At 60.2% G+C, this 16642-nt stretch overlaps 3 protein-coding genes across 3 annotated transcripts; all 3 read right to left on the bottom strand.

The window, feature by feature from the left end:
• Positions 1–6617: 6617 nt before the first annotated feature.
• Positions 6618–8758, bottom strand: LOC118244049 (uncharacterized). Its single transcript, XM_035538736.2, has 3 exons — positions 8264–8758; positions 7634–7914; positions 6618–7328 (listed from the first exon to the last, which is right to left on the bottom strand). The coding sequence occupies exons 1-2, from the start codon at positions 8675–8677 to the stop codon at positions 7678–7680; spliced, it is 651 nt and encodes a 216-aa protein (XP_035394629.1). The 5' UTR covers positions 8678–8758; the 3' UTR covers positions 6618–7328; positions 7634–7677.
• A 1321-nt stretch (positions 8759–10079) lies between these two features.
• Positions 10080–12166, bottom strand: LOC118244016 (uncharacterized). The gene is made up of 3 exons (XM_035538678.2): positions 11672–12166; positions 11042–11322; positions 10080–10735 (listed from the first exon to the last, which is right to left on the bottom strand). The coding sequence occupies exons 1-2, from the start codon at positions 12083–12085 to the stop codon at positions 11086–11088; spliced, it is 651 nt and encodes a 216-aa protein (XP_035394571.1). The 5' UTR covers positions 12086–12166; the 3' UTR covers positions 10080–10735; positions 11042–11085.
• A 1326-nt stretch (positions 12167–13492) lies between these two features.
• On the bottom strand, positions 13493–15616 carry LOC118244004 (uncharacterized). Its single transcript, XM_035538668.2, has 3 exons — positions 15080–15616; positions 14450–14730; positions 13493–14143 (listed from the first exon to the last, which is right to left on the bottom strand). Exons 1-2 carry the CDS (start codon positions 15491–15493, stop codon positions 14494–14496), a joined length of 651 nt encoding a protein of 216 aa, XP_035394561.1. The 5' UTR covers positions 15494–15616; the 3' UTR covers positions 13493–14143; positions 14450–14493.
• Positions 15617–16642: the final 1026 nt, after the last annotated feature.

The raw sequence follows: 16642 nt of genomic DNA, 5'->3' as shown, positions 1-16642 counted from the left end.
CAGCAGCCCTCACCTGCCCCACTGCCTCCCGTGTGGCTGCTGCCCCAAGCCCCTTGGTACCAAAAGGACACAAGTTCCTGTACGGATGATCTTTATTCAGCTGGGAGAAGCGGTCTGCTACCCAACAGAAATTTTCAGGAGTCCCCCAGCCAGCTCTGCTGCACACGCATGCTCCTGCTGTCCTCTGTGGAGCAACAAAGCAGAGCCATGTCCTTTGGGATGCCAGCAGTCCCAGCGGTGCCTCTGGGAGGATGGAAAAGGGGACTTCTCCTCGGAGGTCCTCACGAGATGAATGCCGAGTCCTCGCTGGCTGTTGCGCTGGCAGGGCACGGGCAGCCCACCAGGGGACAGCTGGCATTGTCGGTGGTGCCCGTGCAGGGAGGAGGTGTTCAGGGCGATGTTGGCATCCAGTTGTCAGGGGAGGTGCCTTCACGGCAGGAGCCTTCGGAGGGCTGAGGTGTGTCCTGCCTCACCGGCTCAGCTGTCAATCTGAAGAGAATTGACTGTCAGATGGGTGAAAATGCTGTGCCAGAATTATTAGCCAGGCACTTCCTTCCACCCTGCCCCTTTTCCCCGGTGCGATGCCTACCCTCGCATGGGCCTTGGAGGTCCTAAGTCCAAGGGCTAACCCAACTGGTCATGGGCATTCCCTGGCCACTGCCATCTTACAGGAACATGGGCCCCTTCTCCTGGGTCATGGGCTCCTACGGGGCAACCCACAGCCATGGGTTCCTAGCGCCTCTCCCCCCTTCTCCTGGAGCATCAGCCTCCCCAAACCCATGGACAGCGGCACTCACTCGCCGCACTGCCTTTCCTGTCACCGGTACACGGCGTGCACGCTCTAGATGAATTTGCGGAGGGTATGCAAGGGGACTGTTCTTTTCTTGTGCTTGTTTTTGTGCCTTCTTCCTCGGCAGTGGGAGCCCAAGCTCTTGCAGGCGGAGCTGGTAGAGGCGCTTCAGGCACCTCACCACGACAGCAGCATTGGCCTCCATCCGGCAGAGCAAGGCACAATCATCCAGAGCGTCCTTTCCCCGGTGGTCTGTCCCCACGGAAGCTGAGGCCCACCGGACCGTTCCCTGGAAGCAAAAAGAGAAGCAGCACAGTGAAGGGCATGGCTGAGGGCTCGCGGGGTGGAGAATTGTCCTGCTGGGCTCGGCTTCCTCTGGAGCGTCCAGCCTCATAGGACTGCTCCGGGCAGTCATGGGGCCTCACAACAGCACCGGCAGGCCCCGGTCCATGCTTGGGGCTCCCAGTGGCTGTCAGCTGTGCGGCTGGGGAAGAGGCAGAGGGCCTCTCGGGGGCCTGCTAAGGCTTCTTTATGCCTGCTGGGTTTTGTTCTTTCCTGGGAAGCCTTCGTGGCCAAGGTCCTTGTGGTCCGCTCGCCACAGGCTGGCCCTTTCCTGCACACTGCGTCTCCACCACTCACCTGTCTCCTGTATCTCTTCACACTTCTCCAGAGGCTGAGGGCAAGCAGCCCCACGCCGAGGAGGCAGATGGCGTCCCAGTTATTGCACAGCAGCCAGACTCTCCTGCCCTGGGCAAGGTATTCCCAGAAGTGGCCCAGGGGGTAGGGCAGCTCGGAGGGCTGGCGCTCGGTGCCGACGGGACGTTGCTTTGGGTCCCGTGAAGGGACCATGGTGTTCAGCCTGAGCCGGATCCAGCTGGGGCAGCTGGAAAGGCCGAGGCTGCAGGGCCAGTTGGAGACCTGGTGCTTGGTGCCAAGGCTCCTGCTGACCCTGACCCTTTCCCAGGAGCGGTGTCCGCAGAGGCCAAGGCCACATGCGCGGAACACAGCCACGGCCAGAGCCCATGGCCAGGAGGAGAGCCAGGTTGAACTTCATGCTGCTCTCTCCTGATGAACACAAAACTACGCTGGAGATGGCTGTCACGCTGAGCAGAGCTCCGGCAGTGACCACCAGCACTAGCGGCAGTGACCACCAGCACTAGCAGTGGTGCCCAGCCGCAGGCCTGCTCTGATGCCCGGCCCTGTGTGAGGTCACAGGGCCTGTCGCCGGGAGACCGGCAGGCGACAAAGGCCGCGGCGAGGCTGGGGAGGACGCGGGCAGGCGCTCTTCGAAGCCTGCTGCTGCCGCTGCAGTCCACACAGGGGGAACTGTCTGACCAGCAGAGCGGTGGGCCTGAGCCCCCATGTTTGGGACTGTGCCTGGATTTCTCAGTGAGAAGGAGCCGTGGCCGGAGCCACATCCAAGCTGGGCAGCCGTGGCATGGTTCTCTCCTCAAACCCCTCTTGGGGGCAAAGTGGAAGCCCCCATCAAGAGGAAAGCCCCAAAATGGCTGTTGGTTGGATACAATCATGGAATCATTAAGGTTTGGAAAACACCTCCAAGATGATCTGCTCCAACCACCCCCCTATTACCAATATCACCCACTAAATCACGTCCCTAAGCACCATGTCCAACCCTTCCTTAAAAACCCCAGAGGGACGGTGACGCCACCACCTCCCTAGGCAACCCGTTCCAATGCCTGACTGCTCTTTCTGAGAAGAAATGTCTCCCTCATTTCCAACCTGAACCTCCCCTGGCGCAACTTGAGGCCATTCCCTCTAGTCCTATCACTAGTTTCCTGTGAGAAGAGGCTGAAAACCTAGCTCCTCCACACCTTCCCTTTCAGGTAGTCGTAGAGAGCAATAAGGTCTCCCCTGAGCCTTCTCTTCTCCAGACTAAACAACCCCAGTTCCCTCAGCCGCTCCTCACAGGACTTGTGTCCCAGGCCTTTCACCAGCTTCTTAGCCATTCTCTGGACACGCTCCAGGGCCTCCACGTCCTTCTTGTAGTGAGGGGCCCAAAGCTGAGCACAGCACTCGAGGTGCGGCCTCACCAGAGCTGAATACAAGGAACAACCACCCCCCTGGTCCTGCTGGCTATGCTATTCCTGATACAAGCCAGGCACACTGGTGGTCTTTCTGGCCACCTAGGCACACTGCCGGCTCATGTTCAGGTGAGCATTGACCCCCCAAGCCCCCCCGATCCTTTTCCTCTGCACAGTTTTCGAGTCACTCTGTCCCAAGCCTGTAGCGCTGCATGGGGTTGTTGTGGCTGAAGCGCAGGACCCGGCCCTTGGCCATGTTGAACCTCATCCCTTGGCCTCTGCCATTGACCAAACTTTCCAGGTCCCGATGCAGAGCCTTCAAATGTAAAGTGTTGTGAAGTAGGAGTGGAGCTAGTCTGGAATTAGTCCCCCAGGGACATGACTCACAGGGTCCTGGGCACTCACCAGCCACTGCCACCTCCCAGGGCCATGGGCACCCCCAAGGAAACCTCAGTGGGACACGGGCACCCTGCAGGATGTGGTCTCTCCTCCTGGGGCATGGGCGCCTGGGCGGCACCTCGCAGCTCTTCTCTCCCAGCCCAGCTCCCCCATTCCTCTGCAGGTGTGTTCTCTAAAACCCACACGCAGCAGCCCTCACCTGCCCCACTGCCTCCCGTTGTGGCTGCTGCCCCAAGCCCCTTGGTACCAAAAGGACACAAGTTCCTGTACGGATGATCTTTATTCAGCTGGGAGAAGCGGTCTGCTACCCAACAGAAATTTCAGGAGTCCCCCAGCCAGCTCTGCTGCACACGCCATGCTCCTGCTGTCCTCTGTGGAGCAACAAAGCAGAGCCATGTCCTTTGGGATGCCAGCAGTTCCCAGCTGGTGCCTCTGGGAGGATGGAAAGGGGACTTCTCCTCGGAGGTCCTCACGAGATGAATGCCGAGTCCTCGCTGGCTGTTGCGCTGGCAGGGCACGGGCAGCCCACCAGGGGACAGCTGGCATTGTCGGTGGTGCCCGTGCAGGGAGGAGGTGTTCAGGGCGATGTTGGCATCCAGTTGTCAGGGGGAGGTGCCTTCACGGCAGGAGCCTTCGGCGGGCTGAGGTGTGTCCTGCCTCACCCGGCTCGCTGTCAATCTGAAGAGAATTGACTGTCAGATGGGTGAAAATGCTGTGCCAGAATTATTAGCCAGGCACTTCCTTCCACCTGCCCCTTTTCCCGGTGGCGATGCCTACCCTCGCATGGGCCTTGGAGGTCCTAAGTCCAAGGGCTAACCCAACTGGTCATGGGCATTCCCTGGCCACTGCCATCTACAGGAACATGGGCCCCCTTCTCCTGGGTCATGGGCTCCTACGGGGCAACCCACAGCCATGGGTTCCTAGCGCCTCTCCCCCCTTCTCCTGGAGCATCAGCCTCCCCAAACCCATGGACAGCGGCACTCACTCGCCGCACTGCCTTTCCTGTCACCGGTACACGGCTGCTGCACGCTCTAGATGAATTTGCGGAGGGTATGCAAGGGGACTGTTCTTTCTTGTGCTTGTTTTGTGCCTTCTTCCTCGGCAGTGGAGCCCAAGCTCTTGCAGGCGGAGCTGGTAGAGGCGCTTCAGGCACCTCACCACGACAGCAGCATTGGCCTCCATCCGGCAGAGCAAGGCACAATCATCCAGAGCGTCCTTTCCCCGGTGGTCTGTCCCCACGGAAGCTGAGGCCCACCGGACCGTTCCCTGGAAGCAAAAAGAGAAGCAGCACAGTGAAGGGCATGGCTGAGGGCTCGCGGGGGTGGAGAATTGTCCTGCTGGGCTCGGCTTCCTCTGGAGCGTCCCAGCCTCATAGGACTGCTCCGGGCAGTCATGGGGCCTCACAACAGCACCGGCAGGCCCCGGTCCATGCTTGGGGCTCCCAGTGGCTGTCAGCTGTGCGGCTGGGGAAGAGGCAGAGGGCCTCTCGGGGCCTGCTAAGGCTTCTTTATGCCTGCTGGGTTTTGTTCTTTCCTGGGAAGCCTTCGTGGCCCAAGGTCCTTGTGGTCCGCTCGCCACAGGCTGGCCCTTTCCTGCACACTGCGTCTCCACCACTCACCTGTCTCCTGTATCTCTTCACACTTCTCCAGAGGCTGAGGGCAAGCAGCCCCACGCCGAGGAGGCAGATGGCGTCCCAGTTATTGCACAGCAGCCAGACTCTCCTGCCCTGGGCAAGGTATTCCCAGAAGTGGCCCAGGGGGTAGGGCAGCTCGGAGGGCTGGCGCTTGGTGCCGACGGGACGTTGCTTTGGGTCCCGTGAAGGGACCATGGTGTTTCAGCCTGAGCCGGATCCAGCTGGGGCAGCTGGGAAAGGCCGAGGCTGCAGGGCCAGTTGGAGACCTGGTGCTTGGTGCCAAGGCTCCTGCTGACCCTGACCCTTTCCCAGGAGCGGTGTCCGCAGAGGCCAAGGCCACATGCGCGGAACACAGCCACGGCCAGAGCCATGGCCAGGAGGAGAGCCAGGTTGAACTTCATGCTGCTCTCTCCTGATGAACACAAAACTACGCTGGAGATGGCTGTCACGCTGAGCAGAGCTCCGGCAGTGACCACCAGCACTAGCGGCAGTGACCACCAGCACTAGCAGTGGTGCCCAGCCGCAGCCTGCTCTGATGCCCGGCCCTGTGTGAGGTCACAGGGCCTGTCGCCGGGAGACCGGCAGGCGACAAAGGCCGCGGCGAGGCTGGGGAGGACGCGGGCAGGCGCTCTTCGAAGCCTGCTGCTGCCGCTGCAGTCCACACAGGGGGAACTGTCTGACCAGCAGAGCGGTGGGCCTGAGCCCCCCATGTTTGGGACTGTGCCCTGGATTTCTCAGTGAGAAGGGAGCCGTGGCCGGAGCCACATCCAAGCTGGGCAGCCGTGGCATGGTTTCTCCTCAAAACCCCTCTTGGGGGCAAAAGTGGAAGCCCCCATCAAGAGGAAAGCCCCAAAATGGCTGTTGGTTGGATACAATCATGGAATCATTAAGGTTGGAAAACACCTCCAAGATGATCTGCTCCAACCACCCCCCTATTACCAATATCACCCACTAAATCACGTCCCTAAGCACCATGTCCAACCCTTCCTTAAAAACCCCCAGAGGGACGGTGACGCCACCACCTCCCCTAGGCAACCCGTTCCAATGCCTGACTGCTCTTTCTGAGAAGAAATGTCTCCTCATTTCCAACCTGAACCTCCCCTGGCGCAACTTGAGGCCATTCCCTCTAGTCCTATCACTAGTTTCCTGTGAGAAGAGGCCAACCCCCAGCTCCCCAAACCTTCCTTTCAGGTAGTCGTAGAGAGCAATAAGGTCTCCCCTGAGCCTTCTCTTCTCCAGACTAAACAACCCCAGTTCCCTCAGCCGCTCCTCACAGGACTTGTGTCCCAGGCCTTTCACCAGCTTCTTAGCCATTCTCTGGACACGCTCCAGGGCCTCCACGTCCTTCTTGTAGTGAGGGGCCCAAAGCTGAGCACAGCACTCGAGGTGCGGCCTCACCAGAGCTGAATACAAGGAACAACCACCCCCCTGGTCCTGCTGGCTATGCTATTCCTGATACAAGCCAGGCACACTGGTGGTCTTTCTGGCCACCTAGGCACACTGCCGGCTCACTGTTCAGGTGAGCATTGACCCCCCCCAGCCCCCCGATCCTTTTCCTCTGCACAGCTTTCGAGTCACTCTGTCCCAAGCCTGTAGCGCTGCATGGGGTTGTTGTGGCTGAAGCGCAGGACCCGGCCCTTGGCCATGTTGAACCTCATCCCCTTGGCCTCTGCCATTGACCAAACTTTCCAGGTCCCGATGCAGAGCCTTCAAATGTGAAGTGTTGTGAAGTAGGAGTGGAGCTAGTCTGGAATTAGTCCCCCAGGGACATGACTCACAGGGTCCTGGGCACTCACCAGCCACTGCCACCTCCCAGGGCCATGGGCACCCCCAAGGAAACCTCAGTGGGACACGGGCACCCTGCCAGGATGTGGTCTCTCCTCCTGGGGCATGGGCGCCTGGGCGGCACCTCGCAGCTCTTCTCTCCCAGCCCAGCTCCCCCATTCCTCTGCAGGTGTGTTCTCTAAAACCCACACGCAGCAGCCCTCACCTGCCCCACTGCCTCCCGTGTGGCTGCTGCCCCAAGCCCCTTGGTACCAAAAGGACACAAGTTCCTGTACGGATGATCTTTATTCAGCTGGGAGAAGCGGTCTGCTACCAACAGAAATTTTCAGGAGTCCCCCAGCCAGCTCTGCTGCACACGCATGCTCCTGCTGTCCTCTGTGGAGCAACAAAGCAGAGCCATGTCCTTTGGGATGCCAGCAGTCCCAGCGGTGCCTCTGGGAGGATGGAAAAGGGGACTTCTCCTCGGAGGTCCTCACGAGATGAATGCCGAGTCCTCGCTGGCTGTTGCGCTGGCAGGGCACGGGCAGCCCACCAGGGGACAGCTGGCATTGTCGGTGGTGCCCGTGCAGGGAGGAGGTGTTCAGGGCGATGTTGGCATCCAGTTGTCAGGGGAGGTGCCTTCACGGCAGGAGCCTTCGGCGGGCTGAGGTGTGTCCTGCCTCACCGGCTCGCTGTCAATCTGAAGAGAATTGACTGTCAGATGGGTGAAAATGCTGTGCCAGAATTATTAGCCAGGCACTTCCTTCCACCTGCCCCTTTTCCCGGTGCGATGCCTACCCTCGCATGGGCCTTGGAGGTCCTAAGTCCAAGGGCTAACCCAACTGGTCATGGGCATTCCCTGGCCACTGCCATCTTACAGGAACATGGGCCCCTTCTCCTGGGTCATGGGCTCCTACGGGGCAACCCACAGCCATGGGTTCCTAGCGCCTCTCCCCCCTTCTCCTGGAGCATCAGCCTCCCAAACCCATGGACAGCGGCACTCACTCGCCGCACTGCCTTTCCTGTCACCGGTACACGGCGTGCACGCTCTAGATGAATTTGCGGAGGGTATGCAAGGGGACTGTTCTTTTCTTGTGCTTGTTTTGTGCCTTCTTCCTCGGCAGTGGGAGCCCAAGCTCTTGCAGGCGGAGCTGGTAGAGGCGCTTCAGGCACCTCACCACGACAGCAGCATTGGCCTCCATCCGGCAGAGCAAGGCACAATCATCCAGAGCGTCCTTTCCCCGGTGGTCTGTCCCCACGGAAGCTGAGGCCCACCGGACCGTTCCCTGGAAGCAAAAAGAGAAGCAGCACAGTGAAGGGCATGGCTGAGGGCTCGCGGGGTGGAGAATTGTCCTGCTGGGCTCGGCTTCCTCTGGAGCGTCCAGCCTCATAGGACTGCTCCGGGCAGTCATGGGGCCTCACAACAGCACCGGCAGGCCCCGGTCCATGCTTGGGGCTCCCAGTGGCTGTCAGCTGTGCGGCTGGGGAAGAGGCAGAGGGCCTCTCGGGGCCTGCTAAGGCTTCTTTATGCCTGCTGGGTTTTGTTCTTTCCTGGGAAGCCTTCGTGGCCAAGGTCCTTGTGGTCCGCTCGCCACAGGCTGGCCCTTTCCTGCACACTGCGTCTCCACCACTCACCTGTCTCCTGTATCTCTTCACACTTCTCCAGAGGCTGAGGGCAAGCAGCCCCACGCCGAGGAGGCAGATGGCGTCCCAGTTATTGCACAGCAGCCAGACTCTCCTGCCCTGGGCAAGGTATTCCCAGAAGTGGCCCAGGGGGTAGGGCAGCTCGGAGGGCTGGCGCTCGGTGCCGACGGGACGTTGCTTTGGGTCCCGTGAAGGGACCATGGTGTTCAGCCTGAGCCGGATCCAGCTGGGGCAGCTGGAAAGGCCGAGGCTGCAGGGCCAGTTGGAGACCTGGTGCTTGGTGCCAAGGCTCCTGCTGACCCTGACCCTTTCCCAGGAGCGGTGTCCGCAGAGGCCAAGGCCACATGCGCGGAACACAGCCACGGCCAGAGCCATGGCCAGGAGGAGAGCCAGGTTGAACTTCATGCTGCTCTCTCCTGATGAACACAAAACTACGCTGGAGATGGCTGTCACGCTGAGCAGAGCTCCGGCAGTGACCACCAGCACTAGCGGCAGTGACCACCAGCACTAGCAGTGGTGCCCAGCCGCAGCCTGCTCTGATGCCCGGCCCTGTGTGAGGTCACAGGGCCTGTCGCCGGGAGACCGGCAGGCGACAAAGGCCGCGGCGAGGCTGGGGAGGACGCGGGCAGGCGCTCTTCGAAGCCTGCTGCTGCCGCTGCAGTCCACACAGGGGGAACTGTCTGACCAGCAGAGCGGTGGGCCTGAGCCCCCCATGTTTGGGACTGTGCCCTGGATTTCTCAGTGAGAAGGAGCCGTGGCCGGAGCCACATCCAAGCTGGGCAGCCGTGGCATGGTTCTCCTCAAAACCCCTCTTGGGGGCAAAGTGGAAGCCCCCATCAAGAGGAAAGCCCCAAAATGGCTGTTGGTTGGATACCATCATGGAATCATTAAGGTTGGAAAACACCTCCAAGATGATCTGCTCCAACCACCCCCCTATTACCAATATCACCCACTAAATCACGTCCCTAAGCACCATGTCCAACCCTTCCTTAAAAACCCCCAGAGGGACGGTGACGCCACCACCTCCCTAGGCAACCCGTTCCAATGCCTGACTGCTCTTTCTGAGAAGAAATGTCTCCTCATTTCCAACCTGAACCTCCCCTGGCGCAACTTGAGGCCATTCCCTCTAGTCCTATCACTAGTTTCCTGTGAGAAGAGGCCAACCCCCAGCTCCCCAAACCTTCCTTTCAGGTAGTCGTAGAGAGCAATAAGGTCTCCCCTGAGCCTTCTCTTCTCCAGACTAAACAACCCCAGTTCCCTCAGCCGCTCCTCACAGGACTTGTGTCCCAGGCCTTTCACCAGCTTCTTAGCCATTCTCTGGACACGCTCCAGGGCCTCCACGTCCTTCTTGTAGTGAGGGGCCCAAAGCTGAGCACAGCACTCGAGGTGCGGCCTCACCAGAGCTGAATACAAGGAACAACCACCCCCCTGGTCCTGCTGGCTATGCTATTCCTGATACAAGCCAGGCACACTGGTGGTCTTTCTGGCCACCTAGGCACACTGCCGGCTCATGTTCAGGTGAGCATTGACCCCCCCAGCCCCCCCGATCCTTTTCCTCTGCACAGCTTTCGAGTCACTCTGTCCCAAGCCTGTAGCGCTGCATGGGGTTGTTGTGGCTGAAGCGCAGGACCCGGCCCTTGGCCATGTTGAACCTCATCCCCTTGGCCTCTGCCATTGACCAAACTTTCCAGGTCCCGATGCAGAGCCTTCAAATGTAAAGTGTTGTGAAGTAGGAGTGGAGCTAGTCTGGAATTAGTCCCCCAGGGACATGACTCACAGGGTCCTGGGCACTCACCAGCCACTGCCACCTCCCAGGGCCATGGGCACCCCCAAGGAAACCTCAGTGGGACACGGGCACCCTGCCAGGATGTGGTCTCTCCTCCTGGGGCATGGGCGCCTGGGCGGCACCTCGCAGCTCTTCTCTCCCAGCCCAGCTCCCCCATTCCTCTGCAGGTGTGTTCTCTAAAACCCACACGCAGCAGCCCTCACCTGCCCCACTGCCTCCCGTGTGGCTGCTGCCCCAAGCCCCTTGGTACCAAAAGGACACAAGTTCCTGTACGGATGATCTTTATTCAGCTGGGAGAAGCGGTCTGCTACCAACAGAAATTTTCAGGAGTCCCCCAGCCAGCTCTGCTGCACACGCATGCTCCTGCTGTCCTCTGTGGAGCAACAAAGCAGAGCCATGTCCTTTGGGATGCCAGCAGTCCCAGCGGTGCCTCTGGGAGGATGGAAAAGGGGACTTCTCCTCGGAGGTCCTCACGAGATGAATGCCGAGTCCTCGCTGGCTGTTGCGCTGGCAGGGCACGGGCAGCCCACCAGGGGACAGCTGGCATTGTCGGTGGTGCCCGTGCAGGGAGGAGGTGTTCAGGGCGATGTTGGCATCCAGTTGTCAGGGGAGGTGCCTTCACGGCAGGAGCCTTCGGAGGGCTGAGGTGTGTCCTGCCTCACCGGCTCGCTGTCAATCTGAAGAGAATTGACTGTCAGATGGGTGAAAATGCTGTGCCAGAATTATTAGCCAGGCACTTCCTTCCACCTGCCCCTTTTCCCGGTGCGATGCCTACCCTCGCATGGGCCTTGGAGGTCCTAAGTCCAAGGGCTAACCCAACTGGTCATGGGCATTCCCTGGCCACTGCCATCTTACAGGAACATGGGCCCCTTCTCCTGGGTCATGGGCTCCTACGGGGCAACCCACAGCCATGGGTTCCTAGCGCCTCTCCCCCCTTCTCCTGGAGCATCAGCCTCCCCAAACCCATGGACAGCGGCACTCACTCGCCGCACTGCCTTTCCTGTCACCGGTACACGGCGTGCACGCTCTAGATGAATTTGCGGAGGGTATGCAAGGGGACTGTTCTTTTCTTGTGCTTGTTTTGTGCCTTCTTCCTCGGCAGTGGGAGCCCAAGCTCTTGCAGGCGGAGCTGGTAGAGGCGCTTCAGGCACCTCACCACGACAGCAGCATTGGCCTCCATCCGGCAGAGCAAGGCACAATCATCCAGAGCGTCCTTTCCCCGGTGGTCTGTCCCCACGGAAGCTGAGGCCCACCGGACCGTTCCCTGGAAGCAAAAAGAGAAGCAGCACAGTGAAGGGCATGGCTGAGGGCTCGCGGGGTGGAGAATTGTCCTGCTGGGCTCGGCTTCCTCTGGAGCGTCCAGCCTCATAGGACTGCTCCGGGCAGTCATGGGGCCTCACAACAGCACCGGCAGGCCCCGGTCCATGCTTGGGGCTCCCAGTGGCTGTCAGCTGTGCGGCTGGGGAAGAGGCAGAGGGCCTCTCGGGGCCTGCTAAGGCTTCTTTATGCCTGCTGGGTTTTGTTCTTTCCTGGGAAGCCTTCGTGGCCAAGGTCCTTGTGGTCCGCTCGCCACAGGCTGGCCCTTTCCTGCACACTGCGTCTCCACCACTCACCTGTCTCCTGTATCTCTTCACACTTCTCCAGAGGCTGAGGGCAAGCAGCCCCACGCCGAGGAGGCAGATGGCGTCCCAGTTATTGCACAGCAGCCAGACTCTCCTGCCCTGGGCAAGGTATTCCCAGAAGTGGCCCAGGGGGTAGGGCAGCTCGGAGGGCTGGCGCTCGGTGCCGACGGGACGTTGCTTTGGGTCCCGTGAAGGGACCATGGTGTTCAGCCTGAGCCGGATCCAGCTGGGGCAGCTGGAAAGGCCGAGGCTGCAGGGCCAGTTGGAGACCTGGTGCTTGGTGCCAAGGCTCCTGCTGACCCTGACCCTTTCCCAGGAGCGGTGTCCGCAGAGGCCAAGGCCACATGCGCGGAACACAGCCACGGCCAGAGCCATGGCCAGGAGGAGAGCCAGGTTGAACTTCATGCTGCTCTCTCCTGATGAACACAAAACTACGCTGGAGATGGCTGTCACGCTGAGCAGAGCTCCGGCAGTGACCACCAGCACTAGCGGCAGTGACCACCAGCACTAGCAGTGGTGCCCAGCCGCAGCCTGCTCTGATGCCCGGCCCTGTGTGAGGTCACAGGACCTGTCGCCGGGAGACCGGCAGGTGACAAAGGCCGCGGCGAGGCTGGGGAGGACGCGGGCAGGCGCTCTTCGAAGCCTGCTGCTGCCGCTGCAGTCCACACAGGGGGAACTGTCTGACCAGCAGAGCGGTGGGCCTGAGCCCCCCATGTTTGGGACTGTGCCCTGGATTTCTCAGTGAGAAGGAGCCGTGGCCGGAGCCACATCCAAGCTGGGCAGCCGTGGCATGGTTCTCCTCAAAACCCCTCTTGGGGGCAAAGTGGAAGCCCCCATCAAGAGGAAAGCCCCAAAATGGCTGTTGGTTGGATACCATCATGGAATCATTAAGGTTGGAAAACACCTCCAAGATGATCTGCTCCAACCACCCCCCTATTACCAATATCACCCACTAAATCACGTCCCTAAGCACCATGTCCAACCCTTCCTTAAAAACCCCCAGAGGGACGGTGACGCCACCACCTCCCTAGGCAACCCGTTCCAATGCCTGACTGCTCTTTCTGAGAAGAAATGTCTCCTCATTTCCAACCTGAACCTCCCCTGGCGCAACTTGAGGCCATTCCCTCTAGTCCTATCACTAGTTTCCTGTGAGAAGAGGCCAACCCCCAGCTCCCCAAACCTTCCTTTCAGGTAGTCGTAGAGAGCAATAAGGTCTCCCCTGAGCCTTCTCTTCTCCAGACTAAACAACCCCAGTTCCCTCAGCCGCTCCTCACAGGACTTGTGTCCCAGGCCTTTCACCAGCTTCTTAGCCATTCTCTGGACACGCTCCAGGGCCTCCACGTCCTTCTTGTAGTGAGGGGCCCAAAGCTGAGCACAGCACTCGAGGTGCGGCCTCACCAGAGCTGAATACAAGGAACAACCACCCCCCTGGTCCTGCTGGCTATGCTATTCCTGATACAAGCCAGGCACACTGGTGGTCTTTCTGGCCACCTAGGCACACTGCCGGCTCATGTTCAGGTGAGCATTGACCCCCCCAGCCCCCCCGATCCTTTTCCTCTGCACAGTTTTCGAGTCACTCTGTCCCAAGCCTGTAGCGCTGCATGGGGTTGTTGTGGCTGAAGCGCAGGACCCGGCCCTTGGCCATGTTGAACCTCATCCCCTTGGCCTCTGCCATTGACCAAACTTTCCAGGTCCCGATGCAGAGCCTTCAAATGTAAAGTGTTGTGAAGTAGGAGTGGAGCTAGTCTGGAATTAGTCCCCCAGGGACATGACTCACAGGGTCCTGGGCACTCACCAGCCACTGCCACCTCCCAGGGCCATGGGCACCCCCAAGGAAACCTCAGTGGGACACGGGCACCCTGCCAGGATGTGGTCTCTCCTCCTGGGGCATGGGCGCCTGGGCGGCACCTCGCAGCTCTTCTCTCCCAGCCCAGCTCCCCCATTCCTCTGCAGGTGTGTTCTCTAAAACCCACACGCAGCAGCCCTCACCTGCCCCACTGCCTCCCGTGTGGCTGCTGCCCCAAGCCCCTTGGTACCAAAAGGACACAAGTTCCTGTACGGATGATCTTTATTCAGCTGGGAGAAGCGGTCTGCTACCAACAGAAATTTTCAGGAGTCCCCCAGCCAGCTCTGCTGCACACGCATGCTCCTGCTGTCCTCTGTGGAGCAACAAAGCAGAGCCATGTCCTTTGGGATGCCAGCAGTCCCAGCGGTGCCTCTGGGAGGATGGAAAAGGGGACTTCTCCTCGGAGGTCCTCACGAGATGAATGCCGAGTCCTCGCTGGCTGTTGCGCTGGCAGGGCACGGGCAGCCCACCAGGGGACAGCTGGCATTGTCGGTGGTGCCCGTGCAGGGAGGAGGTGTTCAGGGCGATGTTGGCATCCAGTTGTCAGGGGAGGTGCCTTCACGGCAGGAGCCTTCGGAGGGCTGAGGTGTGTCCTGCCTCACCGGCTCGCTGTCAGTCTGAAGAGAATTGACTGTCAGATGGGTGAAAATGCTGTGCCAGAATTATTAGCCAGGCACTTCCTTCCACCTGCCCCTTTTCCCGGTGCGATGCCTACCCTCGCATGGGCCTTGGAGGTCCTAAGTCCAAGGGCTAACCCAACTGGTCATGGGCATTCCCTGGCCACTGCCATCTTACAGGAACATGGGCCCCTTCTCCTGGGTCATGGGCTCCTACGGGGCAACCCACAGCCATGGGTTCCTAGCGCCTCTCCCCCCTTCTCCTGGAGCATCAGCCTCCCCAAACCCATGGACAGCGGCACTCACTCGCCGCACTGCCTTTCCTGTCACCGGTACACGGCGTGCACGCTCTAGATGAATTTGCGGAGGGTATGCAAGGGGACTGTTCTTTTCTTGTGCTTGTTTTGTGCCTTCTTCCTCGGCAGTGGGAGCCCAAGCTCTTGCAGGCGGAGCTGGTAGAGGCGCTTCAGGCACCTCACCACGACAGCAGCATTGGCCTCCATCCGGCAGAGCAAGGCACAATCATCCAGAGCGTCCTTTCCCCGGTGGTCTGTCCCCACGGAAGCTGAGGCCCACCGGACCGTTCCCTGGAAGCAAAAAGAGAAGCAGCACAGTGAAGGGCATGGCTGAGGGCTCGCGGGGTGGAGAATTGTCCTGCTGGGCTCGGCTTCCTCTGGAGCGTCCAGCCTCATAGGACTGCTCCGGGCAGTCATGGGGCCTCACAACAGCACCGGCAGGCCCCGGTCCATGCTTGGGGCTCCCAGTGGCTGTCAGCTGTGCGGCTGGGGAAGAGGCAGAGGGCCTCTCGGGGCCTGCTAAGGCTTCTTTATGCCTGCTGGGTTTTGTTCTTTCCTGGGAAGCCTTCGTGGCCAAGGTCCTTGTGGTCCGCTCGCCACAGGCTGGCCCTTTCCTGCACACTGCGTCTCCACCACTCACCTGTCTCCTGTATCTCTTCACACTTCTCCAGAGGCTGAGGGCAAGCAGCCCCACGCCGAGGAGGCAGATGGCGTCCCAGTTATTGCACAGCAGCCAGACTCTCCTGCCCTGGGCAAGGTATTCCCAGAAGTGGCCCAGGGGGTAGGGCAGCTCGGAGGGCTGGCGCTTGGTGCCGACGGGACGTTGCTTTGGGTCCCGTGAAGGGACCATGGTGTTCAGCCTGAGCCGGATCCAGCTGGGGCAGCTGGAAAGGCCGAGGCTGCAGGGCCAGTTGGAGACCTGGTGCTTGGTGCCAAGGCTCCTGCTGACCCTGACCCTTTCCCAGGAGCGGTGTCCGCAGAGGCCAAGGCCACATGCGCGGAACACAGCCACGGCCAGAGCCATGGCCAGGAGGAGAGCCAGGTTGAACTTCATGCTGCTCTCTCCTGATGAACACAAAACTACGCTGGAGATGGCTGTCACGCTGAGCAGAGCTCCGGCAGTGACCACCAGCACTAGCGGCAGTGACCACCAGCACTAGCAGTGGTGCCCAGCCGCAGCCTGCTCTGATGCCCGGCCCTGTGTGAGGTCACAGGGCCTGTCGCCGGGAGACCGGCAGGCGACAAAGGCCGCGGCGAGGCTGGGGAGGACGCGGGCAGGCGCTCTTCGAAGCCTGCTGCTGCCGCTGCAGTCCACACAGGGGGAACTGTCTGACCAGCAGAGCGGTGGGCCTGAGCCCCCCATGTTTGGGACTGTGCCCTGGATTTCTCAGTGAGAAGGAGCCGTGGCCGGAGCCACATCCAAGCTGGGCAGCCGTGGCATGGTTCTCCTCAAAACCCCTCTTGGGGGCAAAGTGGAAGCCCCCATCAAGAGGAAAGCCCCAAAATGGCTGTTGGTTGGATACAATCATGGAATCATTAAGGTTGGAAAACACCTCCAAGATGACCTGCTCCAACCACCCCCCTATTACCAATATCACCCACTAAATCACGTCCCTAAGCACCATGTCCAACCCTTCCTTAAAAACCCCCAGAGGGATGGTGATGCCACCACCTCCCTAGGCAACCCGTTCCAATGCCTGACTGCTCTTTCTGAGAAGAAATGTCTCCTCATTTCCAACCTGAACCTCCCCTGGCGCAACTTGAGGCCATTCCCTCTAGTCCTATCACTAGTTTCCTGTGAGAAGAGGCCAACCCCCAGCTCCCCAAACCTTCCTTTCAGGTAGTCGTAGAGAGCAATAAGGTCTCCCCTGAGCCTTCTCTTCTCCAGACTAAACAACCCCAGTTCCCTCAGCCGCTCCTCACAGGACTTGTGTCCCAGGCCTTTCACCAGCTTCTTAGCCATTCTCTGGACACGCTCCAGGGCCTCCACGTCCTTCTTGTAGTGAGGGGCCCAAAGCTGAGCACAGCACTCGAGGTGCGGCCTCACCAGAGCTGAATACAAGGAACAACCACCCCCCTGGTCCTGCTGGCTATGCTATTCCTGATACAAGCCAGGCACACTGGTGGTCTTTCTGGCCACCTAGGCACACTGCCGGCTCATGTTCAGGTGAGCACTGACCAACAGCCCCAGATCCTTTTTCTC

The sequence above is a fragment of the Cygnus atratus genome, unplaced genomic scaffold (genome assembly GCF_013377495.2).
Source record: "Cygnus atratus isolate AKBS03 ecotype Queensland, Australia unplaced genomic scaffold, CAtr_DNAZoo_HiC_assembly HiC_scaffold_230, whole genome shotgun sequence".
NCBI lineage: Eukaryota > Metazoa > Chordata > Aves > Anseriformes > Anatidae > Cygnus > Cygnus atratus.
Note: the sequence above shows the minus strand (reverse complement) of the source record. Positions and strands in the feature narration are given on the sequence as shown.